The sequence below is a fragment of the Spea bombifrons genome, chromosome 2, assembly GCF_027358695.1.
Source record: "Spea bombifrons isolate aSpeBom1 chromosome 2, aSpeBom1.2.pri, whole genome shotgun sequence".
Taxonomy (NCBI): Eukaryota; Metazoa; Chordata; class Amphibia; order Anura; family Pelobatidae; genus Spea; species Spea bombifrons.
Genome location: NC_071088.1, coordinates 134,150,575 through 134,175,397, shown reverse-complemented (window position 1 = coordinate 134,175,397; position 24,823 = coordinate 134,150,575). Strand labels below are relative to the sequence as shown.

General features: G+C 43.5%; 2 protein-coding genes across 8 annotated transcripts in view; one reads left to right on the top strand and one right to left on the bottom strand.

Annotated features, from left to right (window-relative positions):
• Positions 1 to 5,317: 5,317 nt before the first annotated feature.
• On the top strand, positions 5,318 to 13,198 carry CCDC83 (coiled-coil domain containing 83). Its single transcript, XM_053456577.1, has 9 exons — positions 5,318 to 5,418; positions 9,378 to 9,506; positions 10,037 to 10,121; positions 10,268 to 10,436; positions 10,818 to 10,985; positions 11,422 to 11,513; positions 12,338 to 12,406; positions 12,638 to 12,745; positions 12,919 to 13,198. The coding sequence occupies exons 1-9, from the start codon at positions 5,336 to 5,338 to the stop codon at positions 13,093 to 13,095; spliced, it is 1,080 nt and encodes a 359-aa protein (XP_053312552.1). The 5' UTR covers positions 5,318 to 5,335; the 3' UTR covers positions 13,096 to 13,198.
• A 732-nt stretch (positions 13,199 to 13,930) lies between these two features.
• PICALM (phosphatidylinositol binding clathrin assembly protein) overlaps positions 13,931 to 24,823 on the bottom strand; it is a 34,755-nt gene continuing 23,862 nt past the window's right edge. For 2 of the 7 annotated variants that reach the window (XM_053456570.1, XM_053456571.1), the window contains exons 14-23: positions 24,287 to 24,376; positions 23,715 to 23,825; positions 22,615 to 22,746; positions 22,338 to 22,368; positions 22,145 to 22,244; positions 21,703 to 21,726; positions 19,779 to 19,838; positions 19,283 to 19,387; positions 15,743 to 15,845; positions 13,931 to 15,450 (exon numbers count right to left, since the gene is read on the bottom strand). In XM_053456570.1, the coding sequence (XP_053312545.1) occupies positions 15,753 to 15,845; positions 19,283 to 19,387; positions 19,779 to 19,838; positions 21,703 to 21,726; positions 22,145 to 22,244; positions 22,338 to 22,368; positions 22,615 to 22,746; positions 23,715 to 23,825; positions 24,287 to 24,376 (746 nt within the window). In that variant the 3' untranslated portion in view covers positions 13,931 to 15,450; positions 15,743 to 15,752. The remainder of the gene's footprint in view (positions 15,451 to 15,742; positions 15,846 to 19,282; positions 19,388 to 19,778; positions 19,839 to 21,702; positions 21,727 to 22,144; positions 22,245 to 22,337; positions 22,369 to 22,614; positions 22,747 to 23,714; positions 23,826 to 24,286; positions 24,377 to 24,823) is intronic. The other 5 variants (XM_053456575.1, XM_053456576.1, XM_053456573.1 and 2 more) reach the window with 4 other exon arrangements.

The following is a 24,823-nucleotide window of genomic DNA, read 5'->3' as shown; positions in this document are numbered from 1 at the left end:
ATTGTTTCACCGCAGATGACTGCTGATTGATGGCTGGGTGTAGGTTTTCTACTAGGAGAGCCTTGAGTTTGTTGTCCAGGCTCAGATTTAATGTTTAATATACCACGCTAGGCTTATAGGCAGAGATGCATAATGCCGCCGCTGCTGCCGCCTCGTTTCCCAGCTGTGCCAGCCTGAGTGGAGCTTTTATTAATATTTTATTGGACCAGGAAATCTATGGTTCTTCGTTGAGGCTCTGGGTATAGCAGATGATCTCTGAGCTTCAGGGACAGCCTTTAATCTCGGAGCTAGCAGGAGTGGTGCTAAAGTCTGTGCATGGTCCACCCAAGACAACAACCTAAATCAATCCTAGTTATACATTGGGCACCTCATTACCTCCTGGCCTTCTTAAATGGACACTGCAGAGAGCCGGGCAAGGCCCTGAGCAAAGAATGCAGATGTCGGTTCTATGTATTTATTAAAAGAGAGAATGGTTTACCCTTAGGAGATGCTGCAGCTGAATGCCTCCTCGGTCGTCCCATATTTCACGCCACTGAATGGTTGAAGCCGTAGTTATATCACATGGCAGGAGGTGTATTCGGCCAAATCGGTAAATATCTGGGGGGTTGGGGAAAGGAGCAATGCATTTAGGGGGGGGGGTGCAGAACACCTCCATTGCATTTGCAAAGGGGGCCCCATGAAAATGTAAAAGGATCGCTCAGAGTATATGATGGCGGCTAGAGTGTTTTTAAAAGGGGGCTTGGAGTGGGTGCTGTAATCAACCTTCTGCCAAGAGAGAAGAAAAGGAAGCAAGAACCCTTCATAACCCTAAAGTTCTATAAGGTATAGTTGTTCTATAGTTCTATACGTTCCTATTCTTCTAATATTATTATTATTATTTATTCTTTTATATAGCACCATCAGATTCTGCAGCACTGTACAAAGGGTGGACAGGACATAATAATTAGTATATAACATAACAGGATGACATACAGAAACAGGTGAATAGTGTCACAGGAGCTTACAATCTAGAGAGGGAGTAAGGGCTAGCAAGAGTTTCTGGTGCCAATCTTGGGTACTGTGCAGACACTCAATGACATTCTATGACACTCTATGACATTCTATGACATTCTGATCTCATTCTTTATATATCGTGACTCATTGTGATATATTGTAACAGCCACAACCCACAGACAGACATAAGGAAATGACACAGTAGCAGGAGAGGAGGTTGTCCAGGCAGCGGGCAGCATTTTCTAATAATACCTATTATTATCAACATGATTATCAATTCTGTATTATGAGTGAATATAAAAAAATCTCTGTTTTTAATCTTTTCATTCAGTTTCAATACAGTTATGGAATTACATTTATTAAAGACAGGACCGGACTGAAAAATAGCCCCTTGGCACTTAAGGCCAATGGCATATGGTCGCTTGCTGTATATACACACGCAGCCACATACTATATAAGCCACCCAAGCTCCTGGGCATCGGCCCTCGGGGGGGGGCACTAGCCCAGGGTCCCCAGCAGCCTGTCCTGATAAATACTTTGCCTTCTGTGGTCAAAAGAGAGTAACAGTGGGACTTACGCCATAACGACCTCTAGTAACGCACCTTCTGTGATTGGTTTGTTATGCGTATGGCTGGTACGGCTTATAGATACATTGACTTTCACTTACGTCCACCCAGCAAACCGAGCACCTCGGCTTTATTACATACCACAGCCATTACGCCACAGCTTGTATAAACATTTTATTGTTCTCTTTACTTTCTGCGAATTCGCTGAGCGCCTCTGAAATTAATGCAAAATTTCAGGTTTCGTGAATCACCGACGTTAGACTGCGGCTTCAGTCAAATGTCACGATAACAATGTGTGAAAGAACGACGGATTCCCGCCTAGGCCTGGGGCGGTGGATACAGGGGGCAGCACTCTAAAAATGACAGGGGGCATATTGACCCCGCTAATCAGCCTATTTAAACTATACAGGAGTGGGCCCGAGTCGGCACGGCCTGCGTAGAATGTTTAATAGACGGCATGCACCTTTAAGGCACACAGTGTCTGCGGTGAGGGAAGCGGGGGTGGGGCAGACCTACGGCAACCCCCTAGGTAAATATGTGGCTACCTGTTACGTTGAATAGGGTATAAGCTTTGTAGTGGATTTTAGCACAGCAGAAGAGTGGCCAAAATACACTAAGTTGATTTTAGTAATAATTAGTTATTATGAAAATGCTATTAGTGAAGAACGCAACAAGATTGCATTATAGATTTATCATCCCTACCCCCAGAGGAACATTAGAGAAGGCAGCGAAGTAAGGCAGGCAGGAGACATACGTCAGGACCTTCTTCTCCAAGGTAACCAGAAGTATGTAAGGCGTACAGTTTTTGGGGTGGCGTTGGATGAAAATAGGGGACAGCAGAATCCAGATCTGGACAAACCGAGGAACTGCTGACCACGGAGACCTTACCCTTCAGAACCCAGGTTGGACGCTACCTCCGTCTATCTCTTATCTTTCGAAAGGTATATCTTATACATTATGGGCCAGGCTAAAGTCTACTTCCAGGGCAAGAGCCACCTGGAACCCAACAAAACTCAAGAAAACCCCATCTGTTACACTTTCTCAATATTCTGGATTCTATGGAACACTAACAAATCAAACGACCACTGATGCTAATCGTGTCGCCAAATACCCCCAAGAAGCCTCTGTTGATGTTTGAGCCGTTTAACTTCTTCTTTTGAACACGTCATACTTCGTGAATCCCTTCTCTGCCTGACTATAGAAAGTCTTTAACGTGTCTGGAAACAATATGTATATCTTTAGAGGACATAGAGTGACCTCTTTTAGTCACTTGCAAAAAATCTGAAATATTTTTGATTCTTAAAGAGCTCCTTTGGCCAAAGCCTTAAACAAAAATTTGAGTCATGAGAAGGATTTCACATGAGAAAGTTCCTGCCATACTTCAAGCGTTACAAAGCAGGCTATAGGGGAAGAAAATGACTGTATCATAAATCATTAGCGCGCCACCCGGTACACAGAGAGATAGATGGGAATTTTAATATCTCAATAGGGTGATCTGGCCCCGGTTTGGTAGCAGGGGTAGCAGACCTGCCATCCTAGGTCTTGTCCAGAATTTGCTGCTGCCTTCAGACCCTTATTAGCAGTTTGGGTTCTGGTGACATCATCTGAACCTTACCGCGCATGCACACCGCACAGTGCCTACTTGCCACACTGCAGACACTTGGTGTGGGCTGGCAGCAGAGACAATCGCATGGCTGGCAACATCTGGGTGCCACACAATGTGATATCTGCCACATGTAGAGGTGCGACTGGTTCTCAACAGACTCCATTCTCAAGACCGAGATAAAAAAAGATTGTGACTCTGACAAAAAAATATATAATTACACAATTTATTTTATTTCATGAAAAAAGCCAATGTTTTGGCACCATGACAAAGTGGGCAAAAAGGAACAAATATAATTGCAATTATTCTATGGATAATGGTGGAGCTCACCTGCAGACCCCACTGATCTGAGCTCCTCATCCTGTTCAGTTATCTTTTTATCTAATTCTCAGAGACTCGGGGCTAAACCGTGTGAGTTCCTGGGTATATCAGGGTGTATACTGGGTTCAGAAGTATGAGGGATCTCCTTCTTAATATTTTAGGACTCCTGAGTCGTCGTAGTCAAATACAGGACTGGCCATCTGGCTAATGGGCTGCTGGATGACTTGGCTCCATACTCATCCAGTCTGCTACAGAGTGCGGCCACCGGGTGGAAATGTCCCTTGTATCTCGTTGTTGGCCGCACTTATGTCAATGGCAGTAGATGGCCTTACAATGTCAGGACCTCATCACCATCCTCACTCCCGCTCTGGCCGAATATTGTGGTTCTGTAACTCAGAATAATCATTGGTGGAGAGTTCCATCCAAAAGCTATCATACATGGTGGGAACAAATTACTTAGTCATAGGCATATCTAAGAACATGTGTGCTCCAGACCCTACCCTTGCGGTACACACACATCAGTGGGCGGTCTCCCTGATGTGGCGGGCTTCCCGCTGATGACATCACAGGAAACACCCCCATTTAAAGGGCAAATGGGTGGGGAGTGGGGTGAGTCAGGACCCCTCTCCAATGACTCAGAGAACTGGAGTAGACCCAGGTATGGTCTTAGGCGTTATACACTACTTACATTAGTTTTATCTACATTCTGATCAATATCAAGCGAGTTGGACCTTGGCGTGGAGGGTTGCCATATATTATGAGCTTCCCTGCAGAGCAGGCGAAACAACTAAATGTATTTATCATCCTGCATAGGGAGGGCGGTATATGAAATAAGTAATCAGGTTCCTCCTTTGAGGATCCCACATATGGCAGGTAGAACTGCAGGTGGTGAGCAGCAGTCTGCTCAAATTAGATGTGTCCAGGAAACAAATTGGCTGATATGGCAACCAACCATTTGTGCATTTAAAGCGATTATGGGCGGTATGTGTATTCCCTACTTTCATACCTGGGAACTTTCTCAGGGTTTTTGCTCCAGTCTCGGGGTAAAGGGGTAAAATCTGGAGTATGGAGGCGACTCATTCATACTCTGTATTGATCTGATGACATCTGAATCTCCTAATTGCTGCTTTTGCTACCAGTGTGTTAAAGTTGATATCCCTGCTTAAATGCAGGTTACTCAATTAAGTGTTCAAGGTTTCTATAAGGACAGTTATTTGAGTCATTTGTGTACACATTTGATGTATGATGGGAGTTGGGACATTAAAGGGTAAATATTTAAAGAGTCTTGAGGTCACACAGGTGTATCTCTTTTCTGGGAGCTCAGAATGTTAGGGGCCGAGGATCTGGACAAACCTGGGGCAATCCTTGTGCAAAATATCCCTGGTAATTGTCCCTATTTTATTAATTTGCAACAGACTTACTGTCATACAAATTACTCTGTCCCAGACAGCGCTACAGAATATGTTGGCGCTATATAAAACAACATTCAGCCATGTTTCCAGGGCACACATACATATCACATATTGCTGACCTGCCATGTAAAGTGCTGCCCCCTGCAAGCATGTGTGATGTACACATGATCCAGTCACACAGAGTAATTAATAACCCTAATTGCAATAAATGTTTATCAATGGGTAAAAAAAATGTGCCTAATTAATTAATTGATTGCAATACAGAAGCCAAGACACCATATAGGGAAAAAAAATCGACAAAAAAAAAACAATCAGTGGCTCTGTGAAGTCAATGGAATTCTGGTTTCAATGATTCTTTGATAATGTAATAATGTGTTTCGCCACCAGGTGGCGGTGTAAGCACACGAACAAAGCTTGGGCTTTGTGGCGTACCGGTTGCCATGGTAACCTTGGACGCTGCAGCTACAAAAGTACGCAGCGCGTTAGATGAGTCGCACATTGTGACTGCGGCTGCAGAGCACAGGTAGGTTGTACGGCCTCCCTCCGGAGGTCATCAAATCGGTTCCCTAGAAGGAAAAGTCAGGAAAATAACACATTCCTTCCATCTGCCAAGCGTTTGGGGGTGTCGTTAGAGGAGGGGCTAAGGGGCGGGGCTTCACAAACGCTTTATGTGATTTGCTGATACTGTGCATTATGTGTTTAGAAAGTTTTTATTCTCATCATTTAATTCCTAAACACATTATGCGCGTTTTATACACATTGATGAGGCTTTTGTGGAGCTCTGATACCCAGCAAACTATGAGCCCCAGAATGTACAGATCGGAGGAGAGAGAGGGAGAGGGGATGGGATAGAAATATTTAAATAATTAAAGTAGAGGAGGGAAGGTTATTTCAATGGAGGAGGGATGTTAGAATAAGTGGGTCAGAGGTTTAGATGGACTGTGTTACTTTACTGAGAGAGTAGTAGATGAGTGGAACAGCTTCCCAGCAGAAATGATATAGACTAATACAGTGAAGATTAGCTTGCGATCAAGGACTATTAAGGTTCAAGTCTTTACAACACAAAAAACAGGCAAACTAACTGCCAAATTCTATGTTTCTCCAAGAAACAGATTTGGGTTCTAAACAGGGACATTTGGGATATGAAGCTGTACAGTCCCTTCTATCCTTTTAGTGCTTTGGTATAATTTATGTCTGAAGAGCTGACATTCTACCTTAATATTTGTACGGCTAAAGCTGCCATCATGAAACCCAGGAATGAAACCTGCGATAAACATTCGGGGCATTAATCACTTATTGGCCTCAGTGTAATTCTAGAAGACGTTTTGGTGATTAAAACCCAGACTTTCTATTGCGTTACAGCCATGCAGCAAAAGTGCACTTTGAAGTTTTATTTTACCTGGGATACATGGTTGGCCTTCTAAGTTCATTTGGCCAACCATGTATGTCACTGGCCCTCAAGGAGTTAATGCTTATAATACGTCAAGAGATGTGAAATTGGCTTCTAGGCTTCTGTAGAATATGAACAGCCGTCTCTTTTAACACAAATAATAGAAGATAAATGTATTGATCGCCTTCTGCTGTCTGAAGCGCGTTAGCATTTCTGAAGACACCAATGAAAAGCCCATTTGAAGTTGGATTTCCCACGTGACGCGTTAAAACACGTTAATTCAGCGGCTGAATGAAAGGCTGCGTTTAAACCCAGGATAAAACGCGGCTAGAATTAATTTTTGTTTGGCTCCAAAGCAATGCCGGCTTCTTCCTGTCTCCTCAGCTGTTCTCCGTACTCAGGCGTAGCTGCCAGAGCGGAGAAATCCCTATTTAAGTTCATAAATGAATTGATTCTTCATCTGACCCCCTCCATATTACGTCACCTGTTCCTTTTGGGTCGGATGCCGGTAGAAAAGGTTCATAGAAGAAAAAAAAACATGTATTGGAAAGATGAAAAAATACCCCAGCTGGTTACTTGGCAGGTTTGGTGTTTTAGGTTGAATCCCAAAATCTGGTATGATCATTTTGCCCTGAATGATATGTTTGTGAAAAGCGCGTTATCTTGGCCCATAAATGACTTAGCTTTAAGCTAATGGAACCTTTTACAGTTCTACGCACTCAATAATTTAATTGAAGTCATATCTACGTATCCATACCTGGGAACGCCATGTTTGCCGCAGAGTCTCCTGGTGAAGCTCTGCTTCCCTGGGTCTCCGGGTTAGTTTCTTCTTTCTCTGTGAGGGATCGGTGTTTAGCCTCCCGCCCACTCCCCACCCACTAAAGCCTTTCTGAGACTAGCCCTGCCCCTTCATGAAGCCACTCCCCCAGAAGATGCAAAGCTCCGCCTAACCTGAGACATTCTCAGTTATGTACATATTCAAAGCCCAACCATATAGGTAAATGATGTGAATGCCATGAGTGCAGCCACCTCAACTTCTCTGCTTCCACATGATTATTCCTCTCTAATAAGTTATCCCTCCCATGCTCCTCTTTGGTGAAAGATTATTGGTTCTTCCAGGCTTAACCCTTTAAGGGCCAGCCATATATGTAATAAGCCGTTGGCTAAGTGAACCCATGATGTGGTGGCATTCTAACCCTATCTCCAAAAACACATGGCTATAAACATAGAAAAAAGGCAAGAAAGTGGGCAGATTAACACCAACACCTACCGACAGACAAAATACACAAAGGCAGAGGCTGGAGATAGTTTTAGTAAATATATTTAATGACGCTAAAATGTGTATAATTCACAAGTTACATTATTCTCTTCGCTTCGATTTATAGAAGATTAACCCCTTAAGGACCGGGCTCATTTTTCGTTTTGTACCCTGTGGGACCGCAGCTGTTTTGACACTTTTGTGGTGCTTGTGTTCAGCTGTAATTTTCTCCTCACCCATTTAGTGTACCCACATAAGTTATATATTGTTTTTTTCAGGACAAGATGGGCTTTCTTCGGATACCATTATTTTGATCGTATCATCTTATTTACTATAAAAAAAATAAAAAAAACATGGTGAAAAATTGAAAAAAAACACATTTTATGACTTTTATTTGAAAAATCTTTTACTCACCTAAAAAAGCAAGTAAAAAAACTAGCTAAATAGATTCTACTACTTGTCCTGAGTTTAGAAATACCCAATGTTTTTATGTTTTTTTGCTGTTTTTTGTAAGTTATAGGGCAATAAGTACAAGCAGCGTTTTATGATTTCCAAATCTTTTTTAACAAATCTGGTCAGTCTGCCTCCATCTCCTCTTTGGAAGATCTTTGAAGCTGGTTAACTCAATTTAACCCATTCAAACCATATATTTTTGAAAACTAGACACCCCAGGGTATTCCAAATGCTGTTATTTTAACCCTTTCCATGCACCAATTATACAACTACACTTTGTCAAACTTTGTAATAGTATATTTTTTTTATTTTGTTTTCACACAAATTGTACTTTAGTTATAGATATACAGGTTCTGGTATATGTCACTGTCAAACAACACCCCAATGTGTGTTCAGGAACATCTCCTGAGTGCAGTGATACCCGACATGCATGGGTTTGTCTGGTTGTTTGAGATTTAAAATGCCACATTTGGGAAGTGCGCTTGGCCACTCCAATTTACCCCATCAGCCATTTTTTTTATATATTAGACACCCCTTGGGTATTTGAAGTGCTTTTATTTTAACTCTTTGTTGAGATTTTTGAGAAATTTTAGCACTTGCTCAAAATAATAAACTTTGTTTTTTTATTTTATTTTATTTTTTTAATACTTTTTTTATATTTTTTTTACACATTTTGCTGGTACTGGATGGTTCATCTAGTGACATCACTGCATAATTATTTATAAATGTTAGCACATTTTTTTTATTATTTTTTTTCCATTTTTTATTTTTTTTTGAATATTTTACTAATCACATAGTGATTAGAAAGCTGGGTTCCATTGACTTGCATGGTTGAATGCAGTACCTGTATTCAACCTGCAAGTGGAGCCAGAGTTCTCTAGAGGGTCTGGAGACCGTCTAGCTAACTCTTTCATCTTTATTGTTTATTTTCCCGGGCCCCCGCCATCTTGCTTGATGGCGAAGATCACCGGCAGCGGCGGCAGTCCATCCAAAGGTAAGTGTTTGGTGTCGCTGGATGCCTCCTGATCGAGGCATTCCAGCGACACCATTTAAGTTTAGGAGGCGATCGTTGATCGCCTCCTAAACGCTTTTAAAACGGGCGTCCGCCGCCATACAATGTATGGCGGCTGTTGACGCCCCGGGGAGGGGCCAGACATGGCCCCCGATGCCGATCTCGGCGTTACTGAATGCCTCGACATCGAGGCATTACAGTAACGGCGTTTAAGCGAAGAAAGTGATCGTTGATCACTTTCTAAGCTTATTTAATTTTATGACGGTTCAGGACCGTCAAAGGTCATTTAGCGACCTTCATGTCATGACGGTCCTGAACCGGCAAAGGTCGCGAAGGGGTTAAAGCAGTTTGTAAACTTTATCGTTTTAGATATTGGGCCTTGTTTCCAAACATGGAAAACAACAAATCGATGAAAAAGGGAAAGAAGAAGAAGGAGAAGAGAACAACTGCCAAGAAGGATGATCATCTGACTTTTCCGGAAGCCCTCTTGGCCTATCAGTACGTAAATCTTACCACCTTCTATTGGGAATCCTTTATTTTTTACTGGGGACGGTGTCTGTGGGGTCAGCCAGGGGTGGAAGGTAACCCCATTTCTTCCACCACGGGAGCTTAAGTGACCTCCCCGGGTGCCAGTTAATGAACGAAGGTCACGTTAAGGTACTTGTTGTCTACCCCCCTGCTGTATGCAGATTGGATCAGCCTACGTAAATCCCGAGATTGACCCCGGTGCTGGTTTTCCAATTCCTGTAATGAATGGAGTTGAAAAATATTCCACCACCGAGTTGAGAGGTCCGAGCGCCAAACGAGGTCCTTCTCTAATCTCGTTGACCATCAATGCTTATACAGCAGGCCAGAGATGGGTCCATGACACCTAGTATGATGTCATAGAGGATTAAAGTCAAAGGGACTTGGGTTTTATGGTGTTATACGGGTTTATAACACTGTCCTTCATATTATTTCTTATGTATAGATATGTATACAATAAATATATATTTAGATTGATCTCCTCTTCCTAAAATTTCCTCTAGGATTCAGGCAAAAGAATCTATGATTCAAATATTACAAGCGGAGTTTACCCAGCTAGAGGAGAAGCATTCCCGCTTTAATGAAAGGGTAAGTGACCCCCCCGGCTCATTTTAGATATTTTTTTTTCTCGTTTGTCGCGGTGGAAAGGTTTTATTTCAGCGCGGTTTATGTGTTACCATAAAGTGCCATAACCATCAGATGTTATTTATAAGTTATTGTCGTGTCCCGATTAGAATGAGCGCCTGAGGGCAGAGCAGAAGGCTCACATCAAAGTTCTTCTTGATGAAGCGAAAGCTGAGGAGGAAGAACTGTCTAAGAAAGAGGTGGTCAACCGAGAGCAGGTAGAGATGGAAATTAAGCAGAAATGGGACTATATTCGTGAGAAGAGACGGTTGTTTGAAGGTAACGTGTAAATATCCAAGAATGTTACATTATTAGCATACATTCATATCACACCATGTAATAAGAAGAGTTATTGAGTCCCTATACGCAGTTTAATGTGATAATATAGAGTGTGGAGGAGTCCTTGGAGGAGAATCCAGGGTCGGCTGATTTCACATGATGCCGACAGCCCGGTTCCTTAGAGGAACAACCTGGAAAAGGTTTTATTTTAAGGATATAGGCCACCAACATGCTGACAGTTGGAATTCTTCCACGTTCTGAGGGCAGTTATGTAATATTCCTAAAAGTGCTTTGGAAACGACTGTACTTGGTGTACGGAAAAAGGAAAAAAAAAACAGCCACTTATTTCCCTTGTCTTTATTTTAAATATTTGCCTTTTAGAGCTTCGTTCCGAAATAAAACGCCTGGCGGAACAGAATGTGGAAAAACAGCGTGAGCGAGATTACTGGTTCCAGTACAAGAACGTAGGGAGCGGGGAACACGCCAGACAGATCCGACTTCTGGAAGAAGAAATTAAGAGTCTTACACAGAGCTTCTCAGAAGTGGACGGTCAGTCTCACAATTTAGTTTTATTATGATGACTTTTTTTGTGCCAAGCCGAAAACCACTTTCCTAGAATTTGGAATTTAGATTAGATTCGCGTTGTCACATTTCACGATCCCCAGTCCTAGGGGTTGCTCTAAACTACAACGTATAAATAGCGTTGGCTTTCACCTTTAATCGTTAATATAAACACGTCCCTGGGTTATTTTATGTAGGAGCTAAAGATTAATAATGGAATCGCTCGATGTGATTAATAGACATGATTTAAGGTAAACTGTCATTGGGATGATGCCAGCACGTACAATATTTATAATATAACCCCGAATAAAGTGAAAACGGATTGTAAAATTAAAAATAACATAAAAGTGATTAATGGTTTTGGGTATATAATCTGGGTTTTGATGGAAATTATTCATTTATTTTTCTTCTTCTAAACAAAAAGGACATTTAAAAAAACAACTGGAAACATCTAAAGGCGAAGTCAACAGACAAATGGAGGAGTTAAAGAAAAAGAAACTGGGAATTGCCGCTAAGGTATACTGTATATTAAATTATATTATATATATATATCTACATCTACATTTATATGACTGAAGAATAATGTATATTATGTATACAGTTTTAAGTTATAAACCCATTTTGTGCTGCTTTTGTACACATTATTGTGAGCTTTAGGGCGTTAGAACCCGGTGGTGTCCTCATACCTCTGAGTGTCCTTAAGAGTGACATTCGGGAAGTATGCCAGCCGTGGATTCCCAAGAAGGGGCATATATGGGGAACCAAGATTAAGGTCTGTCACAGATTACATCCTTAAAGAATCTTACAAAAAAACAAATATAAAACATATTTGATGTTTGATTTATGCCGTAAGGTTTGCTCCCAACATGGAGACCTCCATACCTGGGTACTTCCAAGGTTAGGCTACCCTGAGCTCTCCCTTTTCTGGGTGAATGGCCTTCTTGCCAGGAGACAGAAGAAACTGACTCGGAGACGCAAAGAATCCGGGCTTAACACGGAGACTCCGGTCAAACCTGGAGAGTTCCTGAGTATGGAGATCTCTCATAGGCTGATGTAGTTTAGCTGGCTCCTCCCACTTAGGAAATTACATTTGTAGCATAGAAACGTCCTCTTTCCAAAGAGATACGGGGATCATATGATGTCACAAGGGCGATCCCACATTTCCTACCTTATTAGAAGTCTTGGAAGTTGGTTTTGTTTTATTTTAAGCTCTGGAGGACACTCCTGCTAGAAATGTTCAGACCAGTTTGGGTCACTTTAATTCTTATATTTCCCTAAAAATAAATGACGTTAGGATTGGAAACTATTATGGTTCTCATCATTTAATTCTTCTTTTCCAGGAAGCTTTGGAACATCTGAGCGCGGCCAACCAGAAACCCATCGATGAGAACGCATGGCTGAAGAGCCAGGTATTTCATTTTATTTTTGTCTGTTCAAGAATAATGAAGGACTGCTTTTATTAGGGACATTGAAAAGTTGAAAATATTTAGGCCAAAACAAACCTCCACTTTTTCTTACATTATTTGTTTTTATCTTGGAGAATATGGAAAGGCTCCTCAAAAATGATTGAGCCATGTAATAGGGTCAGATAATTAAGACTTATGATGTAATACATACTTTTTTTTTCATTTGTTCTGCAGATTACATATTATAGGAAGGAGGTCCAGGAGCTGGAGGAGAAGGTTCACAAACTTGAGCAGGAAAATCTGGAGATGCAGATGGCACAATATAAAACAAAAGCCATCAAGGTATGCTCTCGGAATAAGGTGCATAAACTCTTGCGGGGCTGAGGGATGGGTGGTGATGAAGTTAACTGAATAAAGCCTTTTCCCCCAATAATGTTTGTTAAGAATATTATAACGTAGGACTTAATCGGCCCTTACAAATAAAATAATCCTGGATTTATTTATTCTTTTTGAAGGACAGTGAACTGCGCGGCCCAGCGCTGGAGAAATGGTTACCCATAGAAGGTCGGGCTATCCAAATACATCCGCCTGACCCTCGAACGGACGATCCAGAAAATCCACGCCACTCGCGTCCTCACAGCAGACAGAAATGGACCATAACACCATCGATGAGAAGGATGGCCATGTCGTAACGTGGCATATTACTGATGGACAGGGCTTCTTAAAAGCACACGGGATGGAATCCACTGTATCTTAGTTAGTGATAAGTCAATAAAAATAAAAAACCCAAAAAAATATTAGTGTGAGAATCATTTGATTGTGTCCCCCATTCATTAAGCCGTATTTGGTTTTTTTATGGCTATTCTCAGCACAATCCGTAGTAAGGAATGCTCTGTATTATTAATTGAATTACATGGCGTCATCATATTCAGCAGCGCGGTACTTTTTGTACTCGTCTCCCTTGCCACCGATTGGCTGCTTTGACAGGAGACATCTCCTATTGGAATCAATGTGAACGCTTTCCGCGCATGCACACCGCGGCCCGATCTGAAGTACATCAGTGTTCGGCCGGCCACATCTCCTGGGTTGCAGGGGACAGGGTCCAAATGCATATGGCGGGAATCTGCAAATGAACTCCATGGCCGGCGTGTTCCTTTGAGAAGAACGGACATAATAGAGCATGGCACCAGAAGCCGTTTGCCGCTGGTGTTAGGAGTATTCCGTGTATTTGAGCCGGTGATATCACGTTTGGAACGTAGGAGCGGCAACAGCATTCCATGCAAACCTTCCTTCAGTTCCCATGATCCCCGCGGCACCAAGGCAAGGGACGAAACATCCCGCGTCGAAAAAACCCGATGAGTGTTCTCCTCCGAGCAGAGTCTCCGATGAGTGAAACCGACGAGCCCCCCTGCACTCTGATTACTCGTTATATCAGCGGCAGATCCCACATAATACATCGCTAATAACTACTATCCCTTCTCACCTTTCAAAATACGAGCAAGAAATTCAGGGAAACATTCAAAGACGTCTGTTGAAGCTGAATTTATTTCAAAATCCACCAATTCTTGATCACGTACAATTTTTTTTCTTAATATTTTAAACAAAAATAGAATCTGCAGAGACAATGCAGCAAGTATGCATTCATGTACAGAATTGCTTTCACGTGGCCAACTTTCCTCGCATCCGCCTAAAAACCCAGGTATATTTACATGGAAGGCGCTGATCAACAGCGCTCGCTAAAACAGAAAGGAGAACGTCGGGCGAAAGGCGCCGCCGCCGCACTCGGTGCCGATAACGTGTTGTTGGCCTTTATGGCGCTGCAAACTATGGGTCTGATCTACAGCTCTCCCCCCCTCGGGAGCGGGGAGAGGCAGCCGGTGCCATTCCAATGTCTGTAGACTACATGTCCCAGCATGCTTTGCAAGCCAAACGCCTACGGTGGGAGTTTAGGACCAAAAAAGGCTAATCCTCAAAATCTAAGCAAATGAATCCTTTCAGAAATGGCTTCTTTTTGGCTAAGACCTCATTCTGCGTCATAGATTAAGTGTTATGGCACTTTATAATCACGGCTAGCCTTTTTTTTTTTCCTGTCCCGCAAATATAAAAGGAAAAGGTACAATGAAAGCAATTCCTCACATTCAATTTTTTCTTTAAAAGGCATTAACACGTCAAATGTAGAATAATTACCTGCCAAGCATGAAGCGATAAACTCCTTTTCCCCCCGGATTTAAAATGTAGTGCGTTTTAATGACCCGTTCCCCTCATATCCCGCGCGGAATCCTAGGCACAATATTGACTATAGGGGATTAATGCAACGGATTCCTCAAAGTCCATTAAAATAAAATAGGAATAAAAATTCAATTAACTCCCCGTTAAAAGCATACGGCCGTTCTCTGAAATATTTAGTGCTCTGAATGGAATCATTTTTATAATTAAAAAAAAAAAAACTGTATACATCCGTACATATTTCATAAGGTGTTTGATACATTAATTGTTAAACTGGTAATCATAAATAAATACAAATACATAAGGAATGTCTACTGCAAACTGAATATATATATATTTATATATTTCAAAAGGATGGCGAGAAGGGGGGAAAAAAAAAAGTGTTAACTTTGATTACTGTCTAAATGTGTAATAAAAAAAAATAAAAATGGCGGCGTGATTAGCGACATGGGTCTTGGCTTTCGTTCCTCCCCGGTATCACCCACGGGATCATTGGGTTACTGTACCTGGACTATGAAGACCTCTGCAAGTCACACGGCATAGCCAAATACAATAGTTTAGCCAGATATTTGGGAAGTACCCCCCCTACCACCATGTGACGTGTTACCATCACGCTAAATGACTTAAGACTGGGGGTGTCTTCTTGCTACGGGTGGTGGGGCTTCCTATTGCCTTCTGGACTCCATGGATCGGTTCTTGTACCATTCGTGTAGAAGAATAGAGCTTTAACAGCAGCTTGGATTGGACTGGAAGTAGGATTTGTTACTTGGCGCTGCCCGTTCTAAGGCTGCTCTCATCCATCTAGATTACATGAACTGCATCTGGAAAACAAAAATGGCGGCAGACGTCAGGTCGAGAAGCAAAGTCCATCGAAAGAATGAATTCTCCCACCCGTCATTGGGCTAAAGTATTCACTTCCCATCGATTTAACAAATTACGGAGTATTTTTGGACTACGATGGAAGGCAGAGAGAGCCGTGCTGGTCATAGGCTTCAAAACGTAAGAACGTATAAGGGAAAAAAAAAAAAGAAGTGGAACCCAACGGAAAGGAACGGTGGTGGAACCAAGTCTACATAGATAATGAGCAGAATGTCCTCCGTTAACTGACTGTACCTAAAGTGTCCTACAAGAAATCCTGTACAGAGAGCTGTGGATAAGGGTCCTTCCCCGGTGCTCTGTGAGGACTCTGACTGGAAGGGCTGGATGCTGCAGACAGCTGGTGGAGGAGGAGAGAAGAGGGTTCAAAGGGGGAGAAAGAAAAGGAACCAAGGGAGGAGAGAGAGAGAGAAAGAGAAAAAACGCCTGAGAATGACAGGATATGACTGCCAAAATGCAGAGAACATGATTTTTAAGCAGTTATGGAAGAAATGTTAGGAGACTGGAAAGACGGTAGGTGGGCAGAGTTACCCAGAGGCCTCTGCGTGCTGCCACCAGTAACATGTGGGTCATAGGCTTCTGCTGCCCAGCCATCACCTATGAGCACATGACCAGATGCGAATGAATGAATTAATTAATTTGCGGACACTGAAGGGAACGCTCCGTGTTAGAGGGTCTGTATTTCACGAAGAGAAAGTGCCCCCCCATTGTGTCTCCCGTATTCCAAACACAAGCAGATTTCTTTTCTATCGCACAGATTCAGCGTTCTACCTCCGCAGCGTCATGTGGAGAAGCTGCTAACATTACATACATATATATATATATATATATATATATATATATATACACACAATGAGAACCGGCAGGATAAATTTAAAAATCACACAGCTATACCCGTCAGTAAATATTACAATTATACCCGGAACGGCTGTTGAGGAATTCCTCTTTCTGGACGTGAACCTCGTTAGATAATCAGATCCTCTGCCCCTCGTTCTTTGCTTAACCCTCGCATGACAATTTCTTGAAAATGTATCCCATTTTTAGTCACAACCGATGTTGATCATTCCTATCTAATGTACCCGAGCCCTGAATAACGTACAGAAAAAGTCAAAAAATTAAATAAAAAGGTGAGCGGCCTGCAGGATGAACTAAGATCTCAAAAGAGGGAGAAGGAGATGTGATAGAAACAAAGGAGGAGAAAGGAGAAAACATGAAGCCATGATCTAAAACTAAAGGGTCAGAGGCTTAGATGGAACGTAAGGAAGTTTTATATCACAGAGGGTGGTAGATAAATGGAACAGCCTCCCAGCAGAAGTCATGGGGGAATTTAAACATGCGCGGGACAAGCCTATTGCTCCAGAATCCAAAATAAGACCAGGGACTGATTAAGGTCTGAGTCTTACAGCAGGAAAAACAGGTGTTTTTTCTTATAGGGTAGTCTTATATTCAGGCTTTTTTCCTAAATTAATATTAAAATTTTGGGGGTCTTCTTATAATTGAGCAGATACGGTATAACATGGATCCCTTTGCTCGAGATGCATTTAAAGCACAAATCATTGGATCTGAGCCGCATCAGGTTTAGACTATTAAGGAAACACAGGGCAATAAATATATATGTATAAATATATTTATATATATTATATATACATAGAGCTGGACGATTCGCTGATTTCACTAAATTATGAGGGGTCAGCCCAGTGAGCTTCGGCTACAGACCGAATGAACTGAAGCCAATTCAGAACCTTTAGCCCCAGAACACAGAATTACAGACACCCCCCACCCCCCCTGGTGGCAGATGGCATCCTGGAACCATTACTGACTGCTTCTCGTCTCCGTTATTTTTTGTGATTCGGATGCAAAGCCCCTCAAATACACGGGCGGCGTGCCACCGACCGCCGAGGCTTACAATAACAGCCGGAATAAAGGACAGGGATGGAAACCAAAACACACAAGGACTGCAGTGTGAGAGAGCATTATAGTCTGCGTCGGCTCGGGCAACAGCGGCTCGATTCAGAACCGACGGAGAAGACAGAGAAGGACTTGTCTCAGCTCGCTGCCGTTCCATCGGAAGCGTGGCCACCGCAAACAGAACGCTATTAAGATCAGCAGGACTCACAGCGCGCCGTTTAGCCACCTGCCACGGCTGGAAAGGGAAACCCCGATTGCTTCTCTACTGTGAGCAGGCGAAAGAATGAACGCGGAGCGAAAGAACTGCAAACAACGTCTGCTACAGAGCAGAAAAACATTGGAATCGAGATTAGAGGATATTATTATTTATTGTTTTTATAGCGCCATCAAATTCCGTAGCGCGGTACAATGGGTGGACAGGACATAAGTAGTATGCAACATAACAATTTGACTTAGAGACAACAGGTGAGGCCGGCTCAAAGAACAGGGCGCCAACCCGAGACCAGACACAAGACCCGCTCATGGCGGGAATAATGGGCTGGCGGGGAAGAGCGGGGGAAAGCGTGACCGGTGTGGGGGTAATTCTGTGGAATCATAGGCATTGGCCCCATGTTGCATACCAGGGTCCATGGCGACGATGGCTTAAACCGTCCAACGATTCTCTCGGCGCGGTTCTGAGCAAGGTGTAGGAGCCCCATAAACGTTACAATAAACTGATTTTCTGTCCACACAGCTTTAATTAGCAAATATTACAGCATTTCCAGGGAACACGAGATGCAGATCTAGACTAGACTTATACAAACAATCGGTTAATCATTCACCGTCTAGTTGAATGCGGACGAGGCGATCCTCAGAAAAGCCGCAGCTATTATTTTGTACATTTTGCCGCGCATGCACTTTAAAACCCTGCTATAATAAAGTCTCGGGGGTAGTCTAATTCTGGGCTATGTCTTTACAGAAAAAACCCTGCTGCGCGCAATATAATTTAGCTATTAAGAGAAGGCTGTCCCTCAGAACTTCGCGATCAAACAAGGAGGGCTTGCGAGAGAAGCCATAGAGAGGTTAACGACCACACTCGAGGGGCTACAGACTTCTGAGGCGAGGAGTGGGGTAACTGCGCACCAATGTTATGGAGAGTTTATTGTAATGGTGCCTTCTATGGGAAGGTGGCAAGAAGACAGTACTCAAAAAGTACCATCTGCGATGTGATGTGGTCGGATGAAACCATAATGGCACTTCTTGGCCTCACCGCATATCACCCCTATGGTGACTTGTGGTGGTGGCAGCAGCATCACGTTTTGGAGATGCTTCTCATCGCTGGGGCGTTGATGAAATCTGAGAGACGCCGCCTCTGGCCACCACAAAAACCTGAAGCCAGGGAGGAGATTGGGCTTTCAGCAGAAGACTGATCCCAACCCGGCATCGGAACGCCGATCCCCAACCCGGCATCGGAACGCCGATCCCAAGCCGGCATCGGAACGCCGATCCCAACCCGGCAACGGAACGCCGATCCCATGCCGGCAACGGAACGCCGATCCCAAGCCGGCAACGGAACGCCGACCCCAAGCCGGCAACGGAACGCAGAACGTCCAAAAATCTTAATCCCATAGAGAATCCGTGAGACTGTTGGAAACCTGCGGTCACGCGCCATCTGACTTGAACGTCGTGAAGCAAATATGCCAAGAAAAATATACACAGGCTTGGCGCACGTACTACATGCAGCTCCCACCCAAACACTTACAGCGGTTATTGCCACAAAATAAAATAGTTATAAAACTAAAGAATAATCCAGGAGTAAGACACTGGCGGCTCTGGGCTTTTCATTCTGGTCTTGCTTGGCCCCACCGCGTTCCAGGTCTCACCACTCACCTGTGCTCCTGATACAGGGCCAAACGGATTTGCTGGTCTCAGGACAGGTTGGTTATATAATAATGTCTGTTGGGGTATGACCGGTACGGGTCCCATCTGAGGTGGCTACAGACAAAAAACAAGAACATCTTTTAAGCAACGCTATACATACCGCATTCAAAAACAGAAATACACGCCTTACATACAACCAGAAGGGGCCAACACGTTAAGGCACGGTCATGTTTGGGGGGGATAAGGAAAGCAGATGACTTCTGGTGTTAGTACCCTGCCGGGGCATTTATCTTGGAGCTTGTTGGGGTACGCAGGATGGCACATCATGGAAAGGAATGGGGATTATACCTATAGAAGGCTCACTATGTCACTGATTTACCTATACATTATACAGGGCCTGCCAAGCTCTTTCTGCAGCTCACTATGGTTGGACTCCATAATGTATAGTTAAGTCAAGGCGTACATAAAGGGGCACGGCAACGGAAGATACCCGGCCATCGCTTACCATTCCGTATCCGATGACTCCGGTGGGGGTGGTTGCCGGATACGCCATTATCGGGGGTGCCTGATATAACAGAGACAAAAGGTAAGCAGAGCTGGTCCACCGTCACATGGCATTCATTTCATACAATATCACCAGTCACACCGGTCACAGATCAGCATTTGATTGTTTAGTGGCCATGCAGATTAGCATTATTTGGCATTAGGCCAGGCATCAGTATGCTCAGCGCTGTACAGATGGAGGGCACATCTGCACATTTCAGTCAGACACGGGGTGAGCCGGTTCCCAAGTAAAAGGATCCTTTTACGGATCCTCTTCCGAGAACCGCCTGGAAGGGGGGGAGGGGTGTGGGTTGGATGGAGAGTTCAGAGGAGGAAAAAGAAACGGGATGAAGGGGAAACTATTTTCCCTTTTCAGTAACGCGTTCTGGGAGTTTAAAAGAAATTTATTTTTTGACACGCAGGGTTTAGATTTGTAAGCGGGGTTTGAAAGGACTCGTTGTCACACAGAACGCTGGCTCAGCGCTTCCAGGGCTTTGAAAGGTCAGATGTTCTGAAAATGTATTCCGAGCGCAGAGCCGGCGTTCTGGGGTCCGGGCAACCACGAGAGCGCCAGTTACTTACTCCACAATGCCTGTGTTCTTCACGATTTGACGTCGGATTATTTTCTCCCAGCTTTACATTATATCATACGCATGCACCGTCTTTCCTGCTGTGATTTTATATTTCGCAACTACACAGAAACAGTTCAGACCCATTCGGCCCCCGACTAGTCTGCCCAGCTTTCCTTCTCTAAAACTCAAACCTTGATCAGTCGTTGGTCTCGTCTTGTCTTCAAAAGCCATATGGCCTATCCCTAAAATACTTATTAGCCTCTACCACTTCTGATGGGAAGCAGTTCCACTTACCTACCTATGGCCTCTTGCTCTAACATATGTCCATTGAAATAATCTTCCCTCCTAAAAAAATTTCCGTGCATTTAAACCATTTAGTTACCATCCCATCTATTTTTCTTCTCTCCTCCAAGCCAGACATATTTAATGACTTCCAAGTGTCCGCATCCAACATGGCGGCCCCTTTACATGTTCAAACAGTCCTTCTTTGGCGGACCCACTATAGATCCGGACCCACTATAGATCCGGACCCAGGTTAAGGCAAACAGGCAGCGGACCCAGGAGCGCCACATCTCCCTCGCCTGGGGAGAAACGAGCGGCTGATAAATGCTTCAAAGTCTTCAGCTACTTCTACCAAACAGGACCCAAGCAGTTCACCCCACATGCGCCTGACGCTCCCCGCGATGACAATGAAGATGTCTGGAATCGTTCCATTCGCACACCATTAATGGAGACTCTCCAGTCCAGAGAGGCACAACTCCAGTCATTTTAGGGCCGGGAGCTCTGCATATCCTTCTGAGGACAGTAGTCTAATGGGCATAAAAACCTGGAAGAGCCGGAATTAACGAGTCCTCGGACAACAAGGAAAAGGAAATCAAACAAACCACAAGAGGACTGTTTGTCTCGTCACACCAAACCCAGGAGAAGTCATGCAGGTAGATCAGGTACAGATCAGGTTTGCAGGCAGAAGGCTGAACGTCGGACCGGTGAGAGGCAGCGCTTCTGGCTGCAAGTATCGAGTCTCCCCCAACTTGTATTAGTAGCAAGGCAACAAAACCATGGGGGGGAAAGCACCAAACTCCCACACCAAAGCTGTGCAAGAGACGCCGTTGGGTAAGCGAGAAATAAATCACCAGTCCATGCCAGCGACGGGAGGAGGCGGCGAGATCGGGGCGCACACCGGTGATTAGTGTGAAGCTGCAGCTTACGGGAGCGCTGCTTTAGCGGCAGTTACGCTGTAGCATGCCGATTTATCGCAAAAAAAGGCTCATTGCTTGGGGGTTTTTTTTGGGGGGAGGGGGGTGTTCAACTTACGTATGGTGGACAATGCATGCCATTCTGTTTTATGTTTCACCGGGAAGGACAGTTATACGATGCAATAACACAGGATTAGAATACATCCTCGCACAATGTACAAGATAACAAACAGCACTCGGGTTATCGGGTTAATTTATACACACAAGAGACGGACGTTCGCGTCAACGCGGGTCATGTGATCAATGTGTTTCTTAAACTCCTGGAAAGGGTTTTAAGAATTATATATATATATATTTTTTAAAAAAGAACTAACGTGTCCTTGGTAAAAATTACCTATTATTCTAATGGAGCATAAAGGGCTGTATAAAGTAGGCGCCTAAAGTGGTGCCAATAATACCTTTAACAGAATAAGCTCCACGACATGTAGTCTTATTATTTAAATTATATTTAAGAAAATATAATACGAGGCAGAAATCCGCTGCAATGGCAATGAACTCACCAGAGTGGCGGGGTTCCAGGTGGTGGTGGGAGCCACTTTGGGCTGCCAGTTGGATCCCCCTGTTAGCTTCTTCTCTCCGGGTTGATTCCAATGTACATCACTGTGAAAAAGGATTCATATCAGAGAGTCTGTCGCGAGAGACCTAGATCCGAGATTTAAGAAGCGTGCATTTCGGCCGGGTAAGGAAACTTACTTCTTTGTCGTTCCATTTCCAATGCCCAAATCTAGAAAATGTAAATAAAAAATAATGAACCGGCTGCTCGTAAAAAACAAATTCATCAAACCAACCACTACTTTTTTTATAGCACATGCAACCAAGCACGTGTAAAGAACCTAAATGCCACCAGCAGGGCTTCTGCGCGCATGGTTATGTTTGCAGGAGCCTTGGGAAGGTATTTTGCTTAAAACAAATATCTGAGTGTACGCTGGCTTCTTATTTGCGAGTCGGACGGGGGAATGATCATACTCACTGCCCACGAGGTTGGCCAGAGATGAATCCAGGTCATCTGACACTAGTTTGTTCGGCAGGTTCTTGGCGGAGGGAAGACTCTGATTTTGAAAAGCTACCGTTGGCTTAAGGAGCCCGCCCAGGTCTTCAAAGCCTTCGAAGAGTTAACAGATTTATTAATTACAATTATCTCCCAATTCATTGCTATTCCTCTGGCAAAGTTTATAAAGCAGATTCTTTAAAGAGCTCTTATTAGAGCAACCAATAAAAAACATTCCTGCTGATCGGAGCATTCTATTGGTTCCTGTGGTAATAGGATCACTCTATTCCCTGACCCTTCCCCATAGTGGAATACTTCTGTGCTGCAGTGTCTATGGAAAACAGGAAGTAAACAGGAAGCATATTTAAGTACACTTCCTGCGTTCAGTACAGGGAGCCAGGGGGAGGAGGAACGGTTACTTAAAAGATACCCAATTCCGTAAAATGTTATAATTTGCACAAAATTTATGTCATCCTGGTGCAAACCGCTAAATAAAACTGCATATATGCAAACAATTATACATCAAAAATTGTATTTTAAAAAAAGGTATTTAAGAGAAATGCAAGGGGTTCATGGAGTCCAAAAGCACAAAAAAATGTTATGTGAAAAGGCCTGTGTACACAGTGGAGCAAAGGACCTGAGACACTCGGGGATTTGGACAAGATTCAATAAAACTCTGGCTCATGTATAGATTTAATGAAGGCCTTTATATTGCACCAATGTTACAGAGGGTAATACAGCGAGGGGGAATTAAACATGCGTGAGACAGGCATATGGCTCCCGAATCTAAGACGAGACCAACGACTGATTAAATTCTGAGTCTTTAGAGCAGGGGATACATGCAGACTAGACGGGAAGAATAGGATCTGATCTGCCGGCACATTCTAGGCTTCTAAAAACCCCAAACTGAGTCAAGTCCATACAGACAATTTCTCAGACATTTGAGACAAATAGGCCTTCAGCAACAGCTTAAAAAAAAGGTAATTAAAAAATATTTTAAATACATGAGTGGTGTAACAATGGCATGATTTATTATAACGCTTAATGAACATATAGCAGATGACCCGGAGATGGGGACTCACCAGATGCGTCTAGGTTGACATTGGTAGGAGATCTGTTGCCGAAAACAGAATCAAAGTCAACGTTAAGGCCACCAGAGGTCTGTTGCTGGACAGCTGCAGATGGTGAGAACCCTGAAAACAAAAAAATTCAACAGTTTGTAACACAAGACACAAAAATTGCAAAAGCAAACAAGACATGTATATCACAACAAACAGCGTTACACACAGTCTGACAGACGTTGCTCAGGCACAGAAGACTCGTTCCAAGAGTTGCCAAGATTCTCGTGTGCATCAAAAGCATAGACACAACGGCCCTCAATGTGCAGAAAACCATCTGTGTACAAGGTTTACCATCTCAAGCTAGTTAAAAAGCTTACACCCCACTATTTGCATCCAACCATATAAGTTGGATGCAGCAGGGCAACTGTACCACTCTCTACCAACAACAAGTCTTCGGACTTCAAAGCTTTGGGTTTGTGTGACAGAAGAACCGTTTCTACTCTCCAACTCCATAACACGTCAATGAAGGGCCAAACGCTGACAATTTCATGCAATACGATAGTTATACACACGAGCGATCACATCTCACCTACCTCCAAATAGGCCAGCTACTGTAGGAGGATCAAGAGAATCAGTACGGAATTGGGAAGCATTAGGATAGACTTGAGGACCACAGAAAGAATCTGAGAAGTCGGGTCAGAAGAGAGGAAGGATAGGTGTTAGAGAAAGACAGACACATCGTAAAGATAAAAGGAAATCACTAAAAATAAAAGTAGATGAGAAAACAAAAAACACGATAATAAGGTGAAAATGTCCCAAGTACATAATCGAAAGAGACAATGTCCCCAAAGTCAGCTGCTCCAAATATGGAATCCGCCATGTTCTATAAGAACCATTCGGCCCATATAGGCTGCCTGTTCTTTCTGATGTAAAGGTTCAGACCTTAACCAGTCCTTGCAGCCAATACACCTATCCTATGCATGTTCAAACCCCACCACTTTATTAGCCTCCAAACCATCTGCTGGGAGGCTGTTCCACTTACCTACCACCCTGTCTGTAGAGCTACAAATCTTTCCTACCTTACGATACAATATGCCAGCCAGGGCCATTGAGCACAAGCAGAATGGAGG

What these genes read in the sequence shown, in the direction of transcription:
- CCDC83 (XM_053456577.1), top strand. Translation starts at nt 5,336, where the DNA reads ATGGTAACCTTGGACGCTGCAGCTACAAAAGTACGCAGCGCGTTAGAT. An exon ending in ATTCCCGCTTTAATGAAAGG is followed by an intron (nt 10,122 to 10,267) that starts GTAAGTGACCCC and finishes TGTCCCGATTAG; the next exon opens with AATGAGCGCCTGAGGGCAGA. An exon ending in ACGCATGGCTGAAGAGCCAG is followed by an intron (nt 12,407 to 12,637) that starts GTATTTCATTTT and finishes TTTGTTCTGCAG; the next exon opens with ATTACATATTATAGGAAGGA.